This window comes from Anticarsia gemmatalis, chromosome 12 (assembly GCF_050436995.1).
Source record: "Anticarsia gemmatalis isolate Benzon Research Colony breed Stoneville strain chromosome 12, ilAntGemm2 primary, whole genome shotgun sequence".
In the NCBI taxonomy this organism is placed as follows: domain Eukaryota; kingdom Metazoa; phylum Arthropoda; class Insecta; order Lepidoptera; family Erebidae; genus Anticarsia; species Anticarsia gemmatalis.
In genome coordinates this window covers 2787948-2811699 of record NC_134756.1, presented here as the reverse complement: position 1 = coordinate 2811699, position 23752 = coordinate 2787948, and the positions used below count along the sequence as shown (strand labels likewise).

Below are 23752 nucleotides of genomic sequence, written 5' to 3'. Positions count from 1 at the left end.
AACACGGCGTCATTCTATTCCGTCATTGTTTCTCGTTCGCCACATTATATTCAGACATACATTAAATGGCGCATACTATACAATACATTTAAAACTATAATATCAACGAATGTACAACCGTGTGTTAAAAATAATATATTTAAGTAAATGATATAAGGATATTCATTTTGGACACTTTAGAGGTAGACAATGAGATCTTTTGGACACGATCGAGATAAAGAAACATATAAAGTCGAAATATTTTGCTGCCATTACATATTGTCGATGAAGTCCATAGATAATAACTGCAAACGTGTTACTTTACAGGATTGAACTTAGGTAGTTGTCTATGGCCATTATAATTTAATGATGTAATAATATTGTTTTTGCTAAATAGGTAAATAACCTAGATCTCTTTTAGCATTGTTTATTACTGTATTTTAATTAGGTATGTAGAATAATAGAAAACAAAAATACTTGTCTTTTTTAATTAAAAAGGCCAAAATGTCTGTTATTATATTATATTTGTTCTTCATCGGCGATATATAACGTAAAGCAGATTATTTGACACTTCTTTGAAAATTACGTAAGATCCCATCAAAATAAAAACTACGATAGTTTTTCGTAAACAGCTAACACATAGAATATCGCTGCTCAATTTAAAGTGTATTACCATAAATTATTCGTACACACTTAATTTTTAAATAGACATCAAACATTTGACATTTATTTTTTTATATTATTTATGTATTTTGGCATCACTACTTATTATATTGAATGAATAAACATGTAATCAATTTTGGGGAAAAGCAAGTTGAAAGAATTATTTCATTCGAAATTATTTTAAACATACATCTTTGTCCCTATTTTCATACAACACCGTATTCTCAAATCCAAAAGTAATTTTCGAAATATCGTGTTTTTATTTTATTTATTATCCTTGCTTTACCCCATACACAAGTATATTTAGTTATACATCGAAGGGGAAACTATGGGTCACTATGGGATTTTACAACAGATTTCAATATTATTTTAAACATTGATTATAATATTAATTATTACGCGTCTTAGCGTACTTGTATGTCCGGGAGTTTGAATCTTATCGGCCGTTCTCAATGTTCTAACTATCCACTGTTAACTTGCTAACGACAAGCGTTATCTATCTTTCGTAACTTCGCTTTCAATAACCCATTCATGGATAGCAATTACTAAAGTATCAGTAAATGATAGATCACTTTGACGTTATAATGTAAGTTAGTAATCTATCTGTAACCTTCGAAAGAACATTGTAAACAGCCATTCGAAGAACCTTCATATTATTAGGTTTTCAAGATTCATAAGTTTTGCTTGTCCGTTATCGTAGCCGTATTTGCGTACGTACTCGTGCACGTATACGCGATGTCCGTGTTATTTCAATATTGTTATATTGATCTCCTAATCTCTTCTCAATGTAAAGCAATTATATGCTTTTTTAAGTCATTTTTGTGTCAAAAAGAAATATGAAACAAATATAAAAATTATACGTTATTATAAGAAATTTAAGACGCTAAAATATAATTAAGTATTAAGGATTTTGGCACAAATAATAATTCTTAATTTTTCTTTTATTATATTCATAATACAATAAATAGAAAAAGATATATCACTTTTATTAAAAGTTTAATCTAAGTTGTGAAAAGGGTTCTATTCTATCACTTGATTACCCAACAACTGTAACAAATGTATTCAAATTTATTTGGACCTCTAATTTGACAAAAAACATACATCTTAGCTCAGATTTCTCTACATAAGTTAAAAGAGTTGCGCATCTGACTGAGTTTTAACTATACACTTAGGCCTCGTCCCTTTGAAAATGCTAATCGAAATTTATATTTTGGATAATTGTGCGAAAAATGTGGTAATGTTTTAACGAAAATCGCGCTTATTTGGCCACTTTCCGGGAACCTGGATAGTCATTTTTTAACGCTGGCTCCATACGTTGTACCCAACGCTCATACCAACGTTGGACTGCAAACTCGGTAAGGGGTACAGACGATGGCTAATAAACTAGTTCTGTTCCGTCAGATCGCGAGCGTTGGTGCAGATTCCTTTGATGAAACCTACACGAGCTGGCCAAATACCAACGCTCGCCCCAACGTTGGGACCAATGTCATTTTCTAAATCCACACGTTGGACGAATAGCGTTGGGGCCTAAATTAGGGCCAACGTGTGGAGCCGGCGTAAAATGGCATTAAATTTTGGACTAAAACATTACAAAATCAACACAATTGTTATAATTGTTGGGTCCGCATTCCTATACCGTATACCCTGACGGCCATTGACTACCCTACACGGACGATTTAATTATCACACCTTGTTGATTAATTAGGACTCGAAGCAGATACATAATACACTAAAATTATAAAACTATGGATGCTTTTATTATTAACTAATTGAAGCATTCCATATTAAGTTTTAAAATGGGAAGATTTTTCGGAAGAAATTTCGTCTTAAGATAACAATTACGTTTGGTCCAAAAACCTAATACAATAATATTATTGTTCTCATGGACGGAACTGTGTTTTTTAAGGGTAATACATCAAACAATCGAAAGGAATAAAACATATATTGATAATTATTATCAAAATGTTTTTTTAATCATCAAAGTAAATATTAGTAAAATAATATAAAACCTAATAATGACCTTCTAACCGATATTCGGCTAAGGCGGCCAGTTTTATTGAAACCTGCCGGACCGGAAACCTCTGTTCAGGACTTTGTTTATAGTGTCCAATTGTGTGCACATTACACAGGTACACACTATATTCCATCACTCTCATAGCCCAGTGGGACGGATAACCGACACAACCAGTGAGCAATAAGGCGCAAGGACATATACGACACGTGCTCTCCGAGGCACGGAGGTCTACAACCTCAACTTCCTTACTCGGAGCATACACTGAAAAATTCTCAAGAGAAAACCTCAGAAACAACATTTTAGCCCGACCCGGGATTCGAACCCGAGACCCCGGCGCGACAGTCGCATACATTACCGTCTGCGCCACAGAGACAGTTCATTTGTACCGTAATTCTAAATCATTAATGCAACAATAATATACTTCGAGCCCTAATTAAATCAATGCCAACCATTCATCCATTTTCAAACCCTGTGAAGATATCTTAATTTAGTGCGAAATGCAAATTAAATTGTGTTCTCCAAAGCACACTTATCGGCATTGCATGATCGCTAGCTGACATAAGTAGCGCGATTCTCTACAGTCTTGTCAGAGTTTGACATTTAAAATGTACTGCAAAAATAGTTCCTACGACGCCCGCTAGAGACGCTGATCAGATATTCATATAAAATTTCTCGATAACTAGCCGGTTGTCCATAGTTGTAGCAAATCGCGTTACTGTATGCCAACCAGCAATTGAAGTCTCCATAGCTACCTTTACACACACACTCCATCGCGCATGAAATAGCGCGCGTGTAAGGGGAAAGGAAAGACCACGCGCCGCGCTCATCTGTCCGCGCCCGCGAAGAAAATCGCGAGCGAAGAGCGCGCTGCTTTCCCGCGCGTAATGCTGTACGCTCCTAAGAACGTGCGATACAGTGTGTGTGTAAAGGTGGCTATTGAGTAGCAAGCGCGATGTCCCAGTCACCGTTTCGAAACTGTTGATCTGTTTTCCTAACTTCTTCATGGAAGTCATCTTCCATCGTTTACGGGTAAATATGTGTGCTTCGTCCTTAGCGTTGGTGGAAATAAAAATGCGTATGAACTTAAACATATAGAAAGAATACATAGCAAAAGTATACTTATTATTAGAACAGCCTTTTATCTTATAATAATATCAATTAAATATTTATAAAGGTTAACTAAATGATTTTCTGTATACCGGAGTTATACAAAAATACACTGTGGGTTTTGCAATTATGAACTTTTAGATATGAAGAGATATGTTTTAGTTGTCTTAATGTTTCTCAACTGTGTTTTTTTGCAACGTCTAACGGCCAGTATCTTCAACCAGTAGCAGCCAAAGAATAAAATTAAATGACATTCAAATTTGTCAAACAAATTAGACTGACATTTTTACTTTACCCCTATAATTTGGCTGTTACTTTTAATGAAGACACTGGCCGTAAGGCCTAAAAGTGCGTAAAACGGACGCCCGCGAACGGCTACCGTTGCGTGCACGTGTACGAGTACGAGTACACGTGCGTGTGCACGCGGATGGTTCCCGTGGGACCGCAACCAGCCCGTCGCGGGGGCCGGATTATTACGCTGTATTGCTAGTTCACTTTTGTTCGTGGCTGAAAAGGCCTATGCGGGAGTGGCAACCGCGACCACATTTGCGACAGATAAAAGTACCAGAGGAAGACGAGGTAGTTGTTGTTGTTGAATTCTACCTGACGCCACCTTAATCATCTGCAATAGATGTATTAAGGCCAATGATGATGTTTGCTAGTTCAAGACGCTGGTCTCCCTAGCATGGAGGCGGACGCGGCTCCCCTTGACGGGTGTCCTGCGACGGACCAATTTTATATAAGACCACGCGGGCGTCCACTTAACGCAGTTTCAGGTGCAAATTTGTGCACAATACACAGGTACACTCTCTATTATGGCCTCTAGTTTTAAAGCTCGATTTGATATAAGCTCGAAAAATAATTCAATTGAATTCTATTCTGTCACGAGTAGGCTGGGTAAGAACTTCTTCGTGGCAGTCACACTTTTGATAAGAATGTGCCAACAGAAGCACTTGTTATGGTAAGTAGCAGCGAAGCTAGAAGGTCGTTATGGACACATAGCTTCTACCGCATTCCATCGAGACATTCAGCTGAGTATTATAGAAGAAACAAAGTTATAGTCCAATAACTGAAACCGTGTCTAGTAGAGGCGAATTGCCGCGAATCGATTCACGCGTTACCTATATACTAGGGGTCCATACATCGCGTCCACAAGCTTTACGTGAGTTCTGACGGCGGTCTGTTTGGTAAAACTACTTTATTTTAGAAATATCAACTACTAACGATAGTCTAGATAAATCGTGTATGCAACTCTTCACCAAGTTGTCAAACTACAGTTTTACAAGACTTAAGTATTTACCTCCAGTATACAGAATTACAAATAAATTCTTTCACAAGATAATTTGGAGAGATTCGACTAAAAATACAATAGTATAAAAAATACCTTTAGTTTACCAAAGAGGAGTGTACCTAACTAAAATAATAACAATGTCAAAATTATGAATATAATAACAAATTATAAAGAGGTAGAAAAATGACTTATTTGTTTATGTTCATTTTGTTGAATGAACGGCTTAGGCCGCGACCTGGAAAGAAAAAAGAAATCAAAATCATTGCTAGGCTTTCGATGGCTTAGATAAGATCATAAAATACACTATTTAAATAACCCTGCTATAAGAAATATGAGCGACGGCTTACCGGACCTCCACAACCCAGTTACCTAGGTTATAGCGATAACACGATACCCATCAGCAAGACTGGTTGTCTGACTTTCAGGTTTCTGATTACTGGTAACAACTGTCAATTTTTGAAAATAACAGTTGGGACCCACAATTTAACGTGCCTTGACACGGAGGAACTAGGTATGAATAATATGGTCACTCATCCAAATAAGAACCTCGACAAGCGTCGCTTAAACCCAGAAATCTATCCTTGCGGTTATTGCTTGCTTAGCCACGAGCAACATCATGAATAAATAACTGAAGTTTAACTTGAGCAGTAGCGCAATTCTGTATAATCTGTACTGTCGAGTATCGAGAGTTTGAGATTTTAAATGTACTGCTAAAATAGTCCTACGACGCCCGCTAGAGGCGCTGATCAGATTTTCATATAGTTTCTCGATGACAAGCCGGTTGTCGGTAGTCGATAGTAGTAGAGAATTGAATTACAGTACATACCACGGCCAGCGCCACTAGACAGTGCCGGGAAGTTATCATCCGTGAGCTCCGGAGCCGGGCGTATGGAAGCTGAGTCTGAAAAAAAGGAGCATTTGTTTAAAAATTGTAATTTATTCAGGCCGTGAATGCACTCTGCTCCTATTGGTCGTAGCGTGATGATATATAGCCTATAGCCTTCCTCAACAAATGGGCTATCTAACACTGAAAGAATTTTTCAAATCGGACCAGTAGTTCCTGAGATTAGCGCGTTCAAACAAACAAACAATCAAACAAACTCTTCAGCTTTATTATATTAGTATAGATATATATATATTAATATATTATATATATATATATATATATATATATTATAGATAGGGTTAGGCCTCTGCGCTCAAAGCCTTTTTTTGTGTGAATTTGTTAATTTATTTAGCTATGTGGTAATACTTACAGTCAGCTTGCGGCATCCGCATGGGAGCGTTTGTGCGCTTCTCACGTCGAGGTTCTAAAACTACAAAATAGTTAAGTAATTATGTTTAGAGCAGTGTAATAAACGTATTGATTCAAAATAGCGTATAGTGACGTCACTATATCCTATTTCTATACTAAAATGTAGTTTTGACATTTAGCACAGGGTAGCTGATTTGACTGGTACTCAAGTAGCCTATAAAGGTAACAGACGTTGAGCCAAATTCATTGGGACAACTTTGACGCTAAGTTGACCACAACCAATAATTAAAGATAAACGAATAAATTAAATTAACTAACGAGATATCTACAGATGGTACTATATAAATAGGCACTTACCAGCGCTGGCTACGCTTGAGTCGGCAACGCTAGTGTCCCGGGTGGAATCATTGAGAGTGGAGTCGAAACTGCTGTGTCCCTGTAAGCATACAATGTTAATTAATTATAATACTAGCGGCCCGCCCCGGCCTCGTCCGGTTTTAACTGTTATTTTATAAAAAAAACCTTTACACATAAACCTTCCTGTTGAATCATTCCATTCCTTTAATAAAAACCGCATCAAAATCGGTTGCGTAGTTTTAAAGATTAAGCATTCATACATAGAGACAGGGACAAACGCGAGAAGCGACTTTGTTTTATACTATACTAGCGGTCCCGACAGACGTTGTCCTGTCTACACGTCTTTAATTTGAAAATTTTAAACTTTTTTAATAATCTAAGCCATTCTCAGATCCCCTTGAACACACACAAAAAAATTCATCAAAATCGGTCCAGTCGTTTAAGAGAAGATCAGTGACATACACACTTACAGAAGAATTATATATATAAAGATAGCGATAAAGCCTAACAAAGTTATATTAGTATTGAAAGGCCTTCTAGTTTGAAAAAGATTCTATAGGTCTTTTATCGTTCTTAGAAACGACATGAGGAAGGCGACTCTTGCCCAGCAGTGGGATAGTAACGGGTTAAAAAAAATACGTCTTACCCCCCACGCAGCGACTGTGGGCAAAGCCCTGGCTACTTTCTTCTCTTCCTTTATCGCAATAATGCCCTGTAACAAGAAAACAAAAGAAATCATAACTGGTTCAAATCAAACTTTATTAGTATGAGTATTCTAGGTTACTTACTTCAATATCGCAGCCCTTAGGCACGTGCAGGCCAGGCTTGAGGTCGATGCCCACCAGGGGACAGCAGCTGTCCATGATGGTGTACGCCCATCTCTTAGTGCGCGACGCCGTGCACTCCCGGGCAAGATCTTTGGCTTCATGATGCTGAGAGAAACATGTTATTGAAAACTATTGTCGAAATATTTCCTAAATGGGACATTCAAGTTACCATTGTTGGTATAATACTTTGTAAATGAGAGAATTTAAAATAAGCGAAATCTGATATGCATATCCAGTTCAACAAATTAGATGTTATAGTAATAATTTAAGATGTTGACCAGCGATGGCAGCCTAATGGAATTAAATTTTGACACAACTCATTAAAAAAAAATTAAACTTAAGTCGCTACGACACATTTTAATAAACCAGTCAAACTCTGTAGAAAAATAATACTTTGTTCTTTGTATCTAACATGCTAGTAAAAACTTGATAATTACTATACTAAATATAATAAAATAACATTCTGAAGAGAACATTAAATCAGTAATATCTACAATAATAAAACGAATGCACCTAATAAAATAAGACACATTAAATGACAGCTATTGCAAGTTAAAAAAAGAACGATAGAAATCGGATCAGGAAACGCTGGCATATAAACGGTATATTCCAAACTGTCCCCTGGGTGACAAGTGGGGATAAAAGTAGGAAGAAAATTCCCAGTTGTCACCCCGTGGTGACAGCGTACAGGGGAAAGTTGTGGTAAAAAACAAAACGATCGAATTCCGAACCGTTACTTAATGAAGTAGGTACTCACCTCGCATCCCAGGTGCAACGAGTACTTGAACACGTCTTTCTTGAGCTGCAGCAGCGCGAGAGACTCTTTGGGGAAGCCTTCGTCCTTGCGGGTCCTGATCGCGTTGATCAACTGATAGAACAGAGTGTCTACGCGGTACACGCGGAAGATCATCTCATCCTCCCCTAAAAAATATGCAATGATAATATTTTGAATGCAAATCGATACATAATTCGGTAGTTGACTGGGTTAACGAAAAATTATTTAACTCGTAAAAGGTTCATCTAAAATGTTCAGACTTCTTTCGTAAATAATGTTGAAATTGTAATTATTCCAGACTGAAACATATTATTAGATACTCATTTGATACCAACGACAATATGACATAGTGACGTCACTACGTCGTATTTCTGTACTAAAATGTGTTTTTGACATTTCATAAAGAGTAGGTGATTTAACTGGTAGGCAACTACCCTATTATTCTTTTATTTTTAAAAACGTCTCCCGCACTAAAAATTGTACTGCTCTTGTGTCGCTGGGAGTTTTACAAACAACGGACTACGTACGACCAGATTCGGAACAACTATTTGTTGAGCGCACAAATATTTGTGCCGTTAGGGAATCGAACAAACAACCTTCCGGCGCACTGATAGTGGGGTGGCGAGCAACTTAGTCACTGTGCCACGGAGGCCGTCAATCGACATTGTTTGCAGTGTGTAATGGTCCCTTTATACTTACCAGCTTTGTGGCACAGCATATTAATGAAATCTTGCACAAGAGCCACCTTGTCCGGCATCGTGTACAACGGAGGTAAAGTCTTCAGAGTCTTATCAGACTGTTTCAGGTAGTCAATCAGATTGGCTAGGATCTGCAAGTAGTTAGCCTTCTCCTTTGAGTCATCTGGCATGTCCAGGCCCAGCTCCGCGCAGCCCATTTTGACATCATACGCATATCCATATGGGATGAAACCTAAAGAAAAATAGATTAGAAATTAAGTGCATCTAGAATTTTGGTTAGCAGGTTACTCTGTGCCCCAAGAATAGTAGATGCCATGCATAAGTCAAATGATTTGTGCATGGCCTAAGTACCTAAATGTATTTCGATAAAAACACTGGCCATTCATTGACATGATAAAAAAAGTGAAAAGTTGGCATTGCAACTCTAATTTAAACATTATTGGCACATAAACATCTAATATATAAAATTCTCGCGTCACAGTCTTCGTTGCCATAATCCTCCGAAACGGCTTGACCGATTCTCATGAAATTTTGTGAGCATATTGAGTAGGCCTGAGAATCGGCCAACATCTATTTTTCATATCCCTAAGTGACACATTTTTTTAAATTTATATTCTAAAACAACGGTTGCTGGGTCAGCTAGTAATCTAATAAAAAAATTGAGTAACTGTATTTCTAAACATGACATAAGTTATCATAACATACAAGTAAATAAATAGTAGCAGTAAAGGTATTTTAGTGTTACTGTTTATACATACCAGGATTGATCAGTTCATGATAGAAGTCCTTGAATCCCTTCCTCAGACTGAATCGAAGCACTGAGCTCTCTCCAATGAGGTACTCATTCTCCGTCTTGCACATGGCGTTAACATCCATCACGAAGAAATCTTCTTCAAGGACCTCTGTTGAGGACAAAAATAACTTTCATAGCTAAGCCCTAACATTAACGCCAGCAAAGAGGTTTTCGCAGAAAAAAATTATCTTTTTGCAGAGCATCTTGTAATATATTTATATCTCAACTTATATGAACATCATATAAAAGTACAACAATGCAGTATTTTTTTATACACTATTAATTATTGGATGAATACTTGCTAAATAATGATCTCTAGTAGTCATGCAATATATGATAGTAGCTTGATCTTCTAGTGACTGCTAACCACAAAATTAACATAAGGCTTGCAACACATATTTGGTTCAGAATTAATCAGCCTAGCCAGGCAGACACCACATATGTGTAGATGTACCAGATTGGCACAGACTAAACAACTAAGTCAAGACTCTTTGTTGTTGTTCAATAAAATTTGCCAAACCGAAAATGTGTAGCAAGCCTAATAAAACACAAGCATAATTTATTTATGTACAAGATACTTACGGTTGTTGTTCAAAACTTTAGTTTTGATCATATCTTTGATATCTTCTCGTTCAAAATCCATGGCATCTTCCAGCTCCTTTTGCTGTCTCTGTATAACTGATATAGGGATTCCACTGCTGGTGTATTTCTCTGGTGCTCGATTGCGATTTTTCTCTTTCTTCGCAATATCTTCAAAGTGGAGGCGAACTGATGTTGGCGCATTCTGAAAGCAAATAACAAACCTCATCATCATGAGTCAGTGTCAAAGTTGCTCCGCCCCCCAAGAGCCTTTGACATGGTTGAAGAACTGTTATCTACATAGACAACCCTAACTGACTATTTACACACCTTCCAAAGCACAGTGATACCCAACCTAGTATCACTATGCAGTCACCTATCTGTGGAATGGCCACCCTAAAGATTGCTTAACCGACAGATTCTGATTGTTATCCAACCTGTGAGTGCAACTGAGTGATGGGCGCCTCATAACAGTAATGTATGTGAGGTTGTGCACTGTGACATTGCTTAAAGCAGTAGTCGTTTGCTGAGCCTATCTAAGGCCCTGACAAGTATGCACATATTCTCCCTATCTCACTTATAAAGTGCACCTAGGAACTGCTGGCTGTCGCTTGCTACACACATACTCAGTGCGGCATTAAATGGCCTAGCCAGGCAGCAAACCAAATATGTGTAAATGAACCCAATCGGCACAAGCAGAACAAGAGAGCAAAGTCGGTTTTGTTGTTCGATAATCACTGAACTGAATATTAGTGTAACAGGCCTTACACTGATGAACAGTTACCAGTGTGTAAGCATCATAAAAGCTATTTCATAATATTTGACATAATATTCTCTTGGTTCAGTATAATTCTTTCATTTCACTGAGGTATTAAACAGTTTCACATTTCTATACACATACTTCTGAAATTGTATTGTGCTGTTTACAGATAACACATTTGTAAAAGCTTGAATGTTTAGCCAATCGTTTGTTATCCAATCATGCCAAATTGACTGAACTGATTTTGATATATTTTAGTACACAAATAGTTTATCATTTGGATTAACACTTAAGATACATTTTACCACTAGATATCTACTGAGGAACAAAAGTTCATAAGACATTTTATACAAAACTCAACACTTTTATCAAAATAAAAAGCTATAATAATATTTTTGAAAATCAAGCATGCTTACCCTCCACTCTGGGTCCGCAGCAGCCGCAACGTCCGTCATATTGTTGTAGTGTATTCCTTTCTTCTGCTGTTTCCCTTTGAAATCCAGCATGAAATAGTAGAAGCCATTCTTTGGCGCCTTTTTCGGCATTTTGAATCTTCTAGTAGACTTTTTAAATGTATTAAACTGTTTCTAAGAGTAATTTAACTCCCAAAGCCCGTACAAAGTATTTCGCAGAATAAGCTGATCTGTGAAAAAGTGCAACCTGAACTTCAGCGAAGGTCACCGTCGCAGTACTCGTAATTTACGCAAAATCAATACAGGTAACAGTCATAAACAACCCCGGGACGAACGCAGTAGATAAATAGACAGTATCATAAATCTTTGGTCACTATTTATCGGCAACTTCAATACATATCAGCAATCTGATGCATTCGCAAAACGAAACGATGCAGTCAGTTAGCCGATGACAGCAACCACCGGCGCGGAATCTAAATTTTGATTGCCAGTATACGATTAAATGATTCCCTAGTTCTTTTTATCATTTTCTCGCACCGTGCAACAGATTTAAATATTTGAAAGATAAGAGATTGTTTTTTATTTTAAGGTGCACAGTACCTATATGATTGTTTTATTTCAAATAGGTATATACAACATTCCTTGATAACAACGACAATTTGTTAAAATTGATGTGTGTATGTATTTTATAATATAATGTATATATGTTACTGTAAAAGCCCGAACGGTGGTAAATCCTAAGATTTTCCGGTATAACCTAAGATTTACCAACTCGCAATGGTAAAAGTCCGAACAATTCTTTTGTTTCGAACTTTTACCTATATTCACTTGATGACGAGATGTCGCCGGAGCCCCGCTTCGCGGGGCTCCTCCTTCTGACTGGTTAAAAAAAAATAACCACGAAGGCTAAGGTGGGAGCTTCGCTTCGCTCGCTCCCACCTTAGCCGGTGTTAAAATCACGAGCTATCACGAGGCTAAGGTGGGAGCTTCGCTTCGCTCGCTCCCACCTTGGCCTTCTAACCTAACCTACCCATGTCGCTATGCCCAAAACTTCTTCTTTATAACTATGTCACAGTATATAATTATACCGTGAAATAGTTATAAACATAGTTATGAAGGAGGATTTTTTATATATCGTAACATAGTTTTTAAACTCTGGCTTGTTCGGACTTTTACCATTGAGAGTTGGTAAATCTTAGGTTTTACCGGAAAATCTTAGGATTTACCACAGTTCGGACTTTTACAGTAACATATACATTGATTTATACTCTTCGTTTGGTTCACTTTTAAATTAATTACAATAGTGTCATTATGTTATTAAATTATCCAACTGTTATGGGTTATTTTCTAAATTAGGCAATACTTAACTGACATATTGTCAGCCGTACGATTGTCAATGATGACAATCTATTTACAGTATTGCAAAGCAATTAATCGTTACCTATTGAAATTATGTGAAATAAACTATCAACCTGTAATAACTATTAAAGGACCTTTACAATAATACTAATATTTGTTATTATTGAATGTGCTCTCTATACTAAAAGAACATTTAAACTAGTTAAAACTGTTCTACTGTTAAAAATCATCTAGATCATCTTTTCTGTTCTATTTATAATGATTAATGCAGCACTTTATAAATAATATTTTTTTATGATTATCCCAGTACAAACACAAATATACTTACGAGGTCTTACTTTTTGTGGTCTTTTATTTTTTATCATTAAATTTTTTATTTCAAAATGACGTTTAGTTATCAAATTCGTTCTGACGTTGCAGTGTACGTTTGACGGTTTCGCGTAGTTTTTTATTTTCAGTCTGTGTGACAGCAATGGTGCTTGGGTGTTGAGAATACTGTGAATTTAAAAATTAATTAAACCTCGTTTATGAAAATCAAATACATCACAAAAAGACGTTTTAGTGTTGAAGACATTATTGTGAGATTGCTGGTTTGACGTGGTAATTAACTACTTCTTAACTAAAACAGGTATGTTTTTATATACAGAATTCGGAGATTGAATTGTTTCTCGGGAGTTAATTTGGTGTTGTTTAGAGGCGGTAAAGAAATCGCGTAAATGCCTTAAAACGTTGTACCATGTAGGTATATGAGTTGTAGAGGTCCGTGTGAGTTCGTACGTTGGATAGATAGATGTGATTTAAATCATCAATATCCGCTGAGCTATTAAGTTGATGCGCGTACAGTTAGGACTAGTTCGTTGATAGAGTAATAAATATTTGAGGTGGCCGGTAGCGCGGCGTTGAATAAACCTTATTATCTGCCACATAATATATTTACGCTCCCTTCATGTTAGCTTTTACCTACATTATCTGGTTGAAATGTCAGCACATTATACATCTTATATTCATAATGTAATCGGATTGTAAACAATAGTTCATTTACGCCCATTATTATGCTTCTCTGTTATACATTTGATTCATTTGTATAGTCTTAATTAGCCATTTATTGAAATGCATGGTAAAATGCACTATAGAAATTGAATTTTGAATACTCTTTGTGGCCAGTACACCTATATCTGAACTGGGATATTATTATATTGAAATGGTCAAAGCAGAAGAATGTTTTTAACATGAGAGTACAAACAATACAGCTAAAAAACTGATGTTTTGTAAAATCATTAATTCCTTCTTAGAGCTTAAAACCTAAAGTCATAAAGTAAAGTATGCTAAAGGAATAAGTCCTAAATCAAATGGTTTGAACCTATCTTATTCTGCTACATATTAGCTATCAACTACAGTAATTTCATATTGAAAAGTTCAAAGGATATAAACTATAGCCAAATTTAAAGCACAATGTATTATGCCAAAACCATTGACAATCTTTCTTTTTTTTTTCGAATATGTGCATTGTTTCTTTTTTTTGTAAGAATTCCATAACATCATTGTAGTGTGTAAGATTGTGAGACTCTTTATGTTTACTAACTTGGTGCCTTGATTGTTTTTTAAATGTGGGAATTGCTTTGACATATTGCATTTGAAGATATTGCTTTTGACCTCAAACTATAACACTTTATTAGCAATTTTATTTGAAATTAGTCTGCTTATCTAGTTCATAAAATAATGTACCAGATTCTACTTTTTACCTAAATAAAATTACTCTTCATAGGAAAACAATGTCAACCTCATATTTCTGAAGTCTAAAGAAACAGACATTCAATTGTTTTTGGTTATGTTAAAAGCTCTGCCAAAATATTTAGTACATAGTTTGTCTATTACAGAGAGTTCCTCTTCTAATACAGATAATGAATATAGTTGTAGTCATAAAAACAGGCTGAAATAAAGTTGCTTTTGTGTCCAAGCCCAATCTTCTGTCATTCCTATTGTGCTTCATATAGAGAAAGCAATGAAGGATCCAGAATAATTTATTTTTCTAGCTTTCTAACTCTAGTTTTTGAAGAGTATAAAATTACTTAACATAATATTCTGAAAGACATGTAAGTAAATAATATAATACAATATAAATGATTCTATGTATTTATATACCTCTAGTTGAATAATGAGGTATATGATTTACAACCAGTCCTATTTGTTAGCACACAACAAAGTAGACAGTAATTATATACTTTTATTGCCATACTTGTTGTATTTTGTTATCTGTATTCTGTGAAGGTAATTATAATTATTAATGAAACATGCAACATTTTATGAATCCATAATAACTAATAACTACCTCAATAATTGTTTTGTTATTATAGGTTTTGTTGCCAGACAACTAGATATACACTAAATAATTTATTTACAATCAATACCTACTTTAGTTTTATTTACCACTTTCATTAGGTAAATATGCTATAAAAGCAGTATATTGTATAATATGTGTATGTAAAGGCTTGCCTGAGTGCAAAATATTCTAATTAGATTTTACCAGACTGCCATTGTGTTTGATTATAATATGGCACAAATATTTTTGTGGTCCTCAGGTCATAACTTTGTATTCTGTAGGATAGTGCATTACCAATATGACAAACTCATCATACCTCATTAGGTTATACACTTTTGAAGTACCATTCTGGTGCCAAGCAATCACATCATTTTCAAATGACTACTGCAAACTCTATTCCTGGCTGTTAATTCCATATGGTGGTGAATTCAGCCTTCCTTTACTCCCTCCCGACTTCTCTCCCTATCTATACTAATATTATAAAGCTGAAGAGTTTGTTTGTTTGTTTGATCGCGCTAATCTCAGGAACTACTGGTCCGATTTTAAAAATTCTTTCAGTGTTAGATAGACCATTTATCGAGGAAGGCTTTAGGCTATATAACATCACGCTTCGGCCATTAGGAGCGGAGTAGCAACAAAAAATGTTACAGAAACGGGGAAAATTATGACCCATTCTCTCTTATGTGACGCAAGCGAAGTTGCGCGGGTCAGCTAGTCTTAGATGAAACTGCAAACTCTATAATATCATAATAACATCATTTGTATACTACATTAACACTAAGAATACCCAGTAGTGAAATCGCGACACTTCTATTAATAACTAAACAACAGTAAACAAGCTGCCTACTCACTGAGATATTGGGATTTCTTAATAATAGTATAAATTATGGAGATTACACTCTCGACAATATATTCTGACGAAATAAATAAAAGTTTGGTCGTTTTTGCCGTTTCTTCCAACAAGCATGTCCGTAATGGTGGTAAATTAAAAATAGTACAATGATTTCTAATACTGTCTTTCAAATAAAAGTTGTGTGAACTCTGAGGCCCTACTATCATCAAAGAAAAAGACTATTCGTTGAAATATTGGTTTGTTTCTTACCCGAATTCTATCCGTTATAAAATGCCTGTCGAACTCCGATATGTATCCGATACAGCATACTTCAAATCAAATTAGAATAGGAAAGGGTTATAAACACCTTTTGTTTAGTTATACCGGGAGTGTTTTGAAAGTGACAAAACACTACAACTAATAAGAAGTTACGCGACGTTTATTAGTAAAACAGTAAGTTTACAAAGTAAAGAACATTTCTAATTTGTATTTGACTAAATACCGAAGAAAATTGATTCGGATGTCGCCTCCTAAGGTCCCAAACATTCGTTTAATTAATGTCGTAAAATTTTAATTGAACTAGTGACGCGTGTAGCGCAGTGGTTGTATTTTTTGCCAAGTCATTGTATTCCAATATACAGGGTCGTGGGTTCTAATACCAGACAGTTGCTTTAAATTTTGGCATAATTTGATACCATTTTTTGTATGGTGGAAGCCCTCTGCAATACAAAACTGTCACCCAAAACTCACGAATCCATAAACGATTTCTATTCATACTCGCCTCTACATTGAAATATACAAACTTGTGTTAGTACTCGTAATATTCGCTAGGTAAATGTTTTTGGACCGGAACATCCTTTTAAATCCCTTGCCTAACGAACCAGTTTCCATAACCTGTACCAAATTAACGATTTGAGATGCGCAATTAATTAAACCAGCGGACGTTGCATTCGCTGATTCCTAGTTAGCTAAAGATGCCCAAAACAAACAGGTTTGCAAACTCATAAAATGGCAATTGAACTTTGCATAACTCGATGAAATGAGTCATTGAATCACCTGTAGATTGCCGTGTAGATTCTGTTAGTATAAACATTACTTACGTTACAATAAATCTTGATCAACACCGTTTACCACCCACGCAACAACACCGGCTTCTTATCCGAATCACTTCAGACGGTGTGTAATACAAAATAACTTTTCTTAGAACATTTTTGAAGAGTACTACGTAATTTTTCCAATACGAATTTAACCGTTCGATTATTGTCCAACCTCCCTTATATAGCGTCGAACTTAATTTAAGAAGTTAAGAATTGCTGTCGACATGCACGCAATAAACATATTTTTTACCAACCATGTATTGCAAATTATAAAGATATGACTGATGTCAACATTCGTTAGCGGGATTACCTCGTCTCTTTGTACGCTCCCTACATTTTCCAGCTTTTGCTTCTCTTGAAATTGGGGAGAAAAGAAAGCCGCTCTTTGCTTAAGAATTCACATGTAGGCGTGAAACCCTCAGCTTTTTTCGAAAATGAGCAGAGTCTTTCGCGACAATTCTTTCGAGAAAATAATGAGCAAGACTTTCGAAAGATGCGATGTCACATGTTTCATGGATTTACATATTGAAGATGCAACCAACCAGTTTTAATAATCTACGCTCGTTCAGAAAGCTCTAAAGTAAGCTTTCTGAACGAGCGTAGAGAGCGTAGAGCGTATTTTAGATTGTGGTTGCACAATCTAAACTGCAATTTAGTAGCCCGATAAACTGAGTATGTTGGATACAAGTTAAGGAAATAATCGATCGTTTATGTATACATATTATAATCATATCGTTAAATATTAACTAGTAAACTGTAATGTTTATTGTGCTCGTTCTTTTCGCATGTAGTTGGTATTTTTGTCACGTGTCTCTGTTGAAATGGTAGTGTGTTCGTGGTTTTACCTGTATTTGTGAAGTGATATCATGGTTTGGTATTCCCTTAACTTCAAGCCGGTACCATAAATATTGTTCTAAGAAGCTCAGCAACGTAATAAGGTTTGTAACCAAGTTTACCAATGAAATAAAGGTCCATATTGATAAATTGGTAGCAAGTTTGAAAGCACAGTTTAAAAAAACCCGTTTGACATACTTTAATAAGTTTTTAAACTGTGCTTAATACAGGTCTTAGTTCGCTCTGAATGATTCGGCCTGTCATTAAGTTATTAGTGACTTCGGTATTAAACCAGTAGTTACTTTCAGCAATCGAATTCAGACCGATGACAGATATGTAGTACTTTCAGATATGTAGGAGTCAGGCTTACTACAGACATACTCCGTTCGGCAAAATTACCTAACAACAAAACCGACTCGACTCATTTCGGTCGGCTTGTGCCAGTCGGGTTCATCTACACATATTCGCTTCGGTATTAATCGGCCTAGCTGGGCGGCAAAACCAAATTCATGTAGCAAGCCTAAGCCAGCTGGATAGACTCTTATCACGCTCTGTGTACCTATTACAGTAATTCAGACTAGCCCATACATCACTTTGAGCTAACGTTAGTTTCACTGCTCATTTTCAGTTCGGTAAGTGCTTAGCTTATGCCTAAAAGCACTGTCGATAATGCGATGATAACATGACCAAGGAAATTACATCCACTTGACGCGCACATACATATCATTTTTGAGTTGAATATTTGCAAAACACTTATCGTTTTATTATACTGGGAAATCTCTGTTTACTTACGTAATGCTAATTTAAACAAACATTGTATCTATCTTTAGATTGTGTTAGCCGAAATGTCATTGATGTTTGAATTGTATTTTCTGTTCGTGTTGTTTAATTGAGGATTATTTAGGTTTGAGGATTACAAGGATTAACGGCTTTAAGGTTTTGGTGATGTCAAACGATCAGTAGAACACCTATAGAATTGATTTCTTTAATCCTGACAGACTTTTACCGTTAAATCATTGGGCCCTTTTCAAAAAAGTAATTTCTGTCGATTGGTAAAGACCAATGATGGGAAAACCATGACGAAATGTATTTCTGAGGCATGAGGAATAAGGTGACACATTGTGCAATCCATTTTTATTTCCAAATTTCCTTTTTAGTCTCTAATTAAAGAACGTTTTTTTTCAAATCATCCTATTACAATTTCCAAACCACATCAAAATAGGATCAATGTTTTATCCATTAAAACTTTTATCATAAGCATAGATAGTTTTACTACGCGTAACGTTTCGTAATTTCCTTTATACTATGTACATAACATGTGACATGTTGACTGTAGCCGGTGTATCACGCGACAATTTTGTTGCTAACGAGGGCACCTACGGGCCTGAATAAATCCCCCTAGACTCGACGACTCGCCGCCTTTAAAAGGCATACTATTTAATACGACACGGTATGATCCAAGTAATAAATGAGTAATGTTTACAAATGTGTCAACTTTTTATTGAAGTGGATTTTGGCTAAGCGTTTTACGATTTGGCTTTTTGAAGGCCGAAAGTTTGATGTATTAATTTTCCTTATACTGTCAGTGGTTAAACATTTTACGACTATTTGATAGTTAAGCTGTTTAACGTCATTACAAATCTAAATGAAAACGTTTTTTATGTCCATTGTCCAAAACAAATTAGTTTTTCTGTTTTTGCTTTTGTCGTAAAGCAAGCAATCTTCACAGTTTTTCTAAATTCTATTTGAAAGATAGATTAATTGTTATACCTAGATTTGGCTGGCATGCAAATATTATGACTAACTACTATTTTATTCAACAATTTCAACAGTAAATGTCGCCTTAAAATAATTATCTGCTTTCAACATGTCCGCCGTGTCACCATGCATGACATATTCTGCTCGACGAGTGATGAACATAATCACAGTTTTTACACATCTAATATCAATCCAAAAAGTCATTATCACAAAGGTATAGAGTTCAAATTACTATAAACTATTGTTATTGTTATGTTTGTATATTCAGTAATGCGTATGATAATGTGAAATGGTTTGGGTTTATCGTAGAGTGATTGTTTCCACTCCACTTTCAAGGATGATATAACTGGTGCAGATAGATTGTATTTACAATGTATAAAATTGTATGTAAAATGGTCGTATGGAAAATTGATATAAGTACAACTAGTATCCGCTTGTCAATTTGTTATAGGGGTAAAGTTTGGATTATTATCTTTTTTAGTTAACACCAAGAAGGGCAACAAACTAACAGGCGTGTATGGCAAAATGTTTCAGTTGACTGCCCCAAAGTCGGTGTTTCGGTGGGAAATCAAAATATGTTTGTGTGATTGACATCACAGATACTAGTAACGGGTTGGTGTGTTATGTGTCTGATAATAAAATAACATATAGCTCTGGTTAACTGCAAGATTAATTGGATATTTAGGTATACTTTACATTTAATAAAAATTGTTTGTTTGTAGGGGATTTTGGTTTCTGGGCATGAATTTCCAAATGCATTTGTCTTAACCATGGTTCTGTATTAGAGCGATGCAAAACCTGCATTTTTGGTTGACGTGCTCTTTAGGTCTACCTATAGTAGCATCTGTAATTCTGTATATTATTATACTTTGTTGTAAACCAATTATTGCTATTAAGTATTGTATGCCCGTTTATCAGTCTCTTGTCAAGGTCATGGCAGAGGTTATCGGATGGGTTTTTCTCACAACTATTTTTGCTAACTGGTAAACTTAAATCATTGTCAGTATTTATTGACCTAAGAGAAAAGTTTCCAATTTTGTGTAATCGAATTACAAATCGATTCGTACGAAGGCGATGTTCCTATAAAACTCGGTTGAAGAGGGCACTCCTATGCATTTCCATTGCATTTAGTCCCCGCCACTCCTTTATTCATTCGCATAGTTGAATGTGAAGGAATTTTACTGACTACGGTCACGATTGAGGAAAGATCTAATCTATTGCATGCTTCTTATGTAAAACGAATGTCTTCAGAAATGTTCTGCTGAATTTTAACCCCAATTCTTGAGTAAATACTATCTATGCATTGTCAAAAATGTCTGCTTTTGGTCGAAGTTTAAGTAACATTGTAGTGATAAAATAAAATAATTAATTAACTATTTGCAATTTTCGCGAAACTACTTTTAAAATTGCTATACTTGAATATTTTATCAGGTTGGTATACAAAATTCCAGCAATAATTATAGAAGAAGTTTTGTGTGGTAATTCTCCTGTCTGATAGGAACATTGTAATTACCCAGTCGGTATAATTAGCCAAGGAACAAATTGGAATAACTATCTATCAATAAAATAAGCAAACGAAATACTGTTTATTTCGTTTGCTTCGTTCTTATATTTTTTTCTTGTAAATACTTATGCACTTAGGTGTGGGGTACTAGTGTGTTTTAGATGATGGATAAATCGAGAAAGACAAGTAGATACGATTTTAGAAGTGCGTATACAATTGTAATTTTTAGATACGCATGAAATAGTACAAGTACCAATTATACGGTCTATCTGCTACTGATATTTGTACTATTGTGGGTTGTTTCGATAATTTATATTTTTACCTAAGGTAAAAAAAAGTAAAAGGTAAAAGGCGTGATATATATACATAGATATATGTATATATCTATGTATATATATCACGCCTTTTTCCCACAGGGGTAGGCAGAAACCAAAGAACGCCACTTGGTAAATAGGATTTTATGTTCTTTTCCTGTCTAAAATAGTATAAAACTGTCAAAAAGGTAATCCAATCGTATGAAAACTAGCGAACGCGGAAAATACTCAAATCCAAACATTCATAATCATCACGGTACTTGATAATGGTTTACGGTATATAATTTTAATGGTCTCGCTTGTAATCGAGCTGCAATGAAGTTTTCAAGTCGTCACATCTTATCGGCTGTAGCGGACGTACGTTTGTACCAAGTTCTCCTACTAAATAGTGATAGAAACTAGCCGAGTTCACCGTAGACTGTACGGGAGTTCCTATAGGAATGTAGTTAATGCAATAGTTACGTACAATATTGTGTTCTTTATGTTGCAATTTTGCATGCTGATTTTTACGCCTTCGATTTCGTTGAAGGACACTTATGAGGATCGTATAATTTGGAAAAGTAATTACCTTTAAAATAAATTGCGTGTGGTTTTTTTATTTTTGGCTTTTACGGGCTCACAGTCGCAGAAAATCCATGGACTAGTTGAAAACTTCAGACTCTAGGCTCTAGACTGGATAGAGATTTAGGGGCGCCTTTAGTCTGAGTATTGTTGTTCCACTGATTTTATCGACTTCATTATATTTTAAAGAAAAGTAAAAATCATTTAATATATTTTTTGTTAATCCGTCTCTTGTGATTCAATGGCCTTCATGCTTACTTTGCTTACGTACATTTGCACTTCATAAAACGAGTTTAAAATTGATGCATAATTAAATACTTTGTACTGAACAGCAAAAAACCAAAGATTGAGTTAAGCAAGGGAACATTGTTGTTAAAAAAATGTCGAATCGTTTATGAAAATTACGGCATTATCGTTTAGTTTAGTTCAAAATCAAGATTTAAATCCTATTGTGAAAAAAATATACAGGAAATTCAGTAGCATGTTAAAACATTAAAAATATCGGGAACTAGGTACTGCAAGTTGCAATAGTTCATTGGAAGTGCTGGTAAATCACTCAGGTAACTCTGATTAACTTCTGTTCGACTCAGCACTACAGCTGTTCGGCGAATATAAACTTTGTCTTACAACACCTAAGAATCAAATTCCTGTGTTCCTCGAAGTCTTCAATTTGTTTCCCAAGCTACTGCGAATTCAAATTTATATAAAGCTTGCAATAAAAACTAAGTCGAGTAAGGAATCCATTGTAATGAGTCATCGTACAAATGTACCGAACTCATATTATATTACAAGTTACAACTAACTGTACTTCGTATGTTAAGTAGAAGTGACTCATTTGTATAATTTTGTATCGTATTAATATTATAAATTCACATGAGAAAGTATCGAATGATATAGAATTACAAACTTAAGCATATTCTAGTAACTTCACCCGCATTGGATTCTCGTAATTTTAGTTAGTTTCGGAATGAAAAGCAAGGTTTCGAAATCTGGTGTAATTGAACAAGAAATGTAGTAATTCCAAAAGTTGCCAGGACTTAGGACAGTAGATTTATTTAGAACAGGTGTAAAATAATAAAGTTCTTTCCTAAGTTTTTTTTTACCTTTCCAATTTTGGCGTTTAAACTTGTTGAAGAAAGTCCATATTTATCACTACATTACTATAGCCGACTGCTAAGCTAAGAGAAACTATGAGTATAAAGCAGCACGTACGCGTTAGGTTTAATTTCGTTTCAATACATAATACAGATTACATACGCTTAGGGTTGAACAGATTCAATTTCTTGGTCTTGAAGCGGTAAATTGTGGGACAGTGCCTGTGCTAAGTAATTCGGTTAGCAGTTGCCCGTCTGAAAGAAAGAAAAGCGTTTGGGTCCTTTGGTTATATTGCTAGAGTTAGCAATGGGTTTCGGCAACAGGTTCGTGTGACCATGTTCATTGTTCCTTTTGGCATGAATGATGTATGAGTCGTTGTTTTTCGTCAATTTTGCTTATTCTGGGAAGTGTGTTTTTAAATATAGGGTAGAATGTTAAAACAAGTTTAAGTTACTGATGATACTGTCTCTAACCCGCAAGCCAGCGTGGTGGATCCAAGGCCTAATCCCTTCTTCATTGCGAGGGGAGACTCTCGCCCAGCAGGGGGACATTAATGGGTTAAATTTA

At 35.5% G+C, this 23752-nt stretch overlaps 2 protein-coding genes across 4 annotated transcripts in view; one reads left to right on the top strand and one right to left on the bottom strand.

The window, feature by feature from the left end:
- Positions 1–2593: 2593 nt before the first annotated feature.
- On the bottom strand, positions 2594–11964 carry mael (germ-plasm component protein maelstrom). 2 transcript variants are annotated; one of them, XM_076120715.1, is made up of 11 exons: positions 11515–11964; positions 10342–10543; positions 9725–9868; positions 8968–9198; positions 8251–8414; positions 7455–7598; positions 7313–7378; positions 6667–6745; positions 6311–6370; positions 5881–5955; positions 2594–5289 (listed from the first exon to the last, which is right to left on the bottom strand). In XM_076120715.1, exons 1-11 carry the CDS (start codon positions 11641–11643, stop codon positions 5243–5245), a joined length of 1341 nt encoding a protein of 446 aa, XP_075976830.1. In that variant the 5' UTR covers positions 11644–11964; the 3' UTR covers positions 2594–5242. The 2 variants fall into 2 exon arrangements, with proteins under 2 accessions (XP_075976830.1, XP_075976831.1); XM_076120716.1 differs by having other exon boundaries at positions 6311–6364.
- A 1364-nt stretch (positions 11965–13328) lies between these two features.
- The window catches only part of FucT6 (alpha-(1,6)-fucosyltransferase 8), a 37820-nt gene continuing 27396 nt past the window's right edge, over positions 13329–23752 (top strand). For both annotated transcript variants that reach the window (XM_076120589.1, XM_076120588.1), the window contains exon 1: positions 13329–13498. The gene's annotated coding sequence lies outside the window, so the exon portion shown is untranslated. The remainder of the gene's footprint in view (positions 13499–23752) is intronic.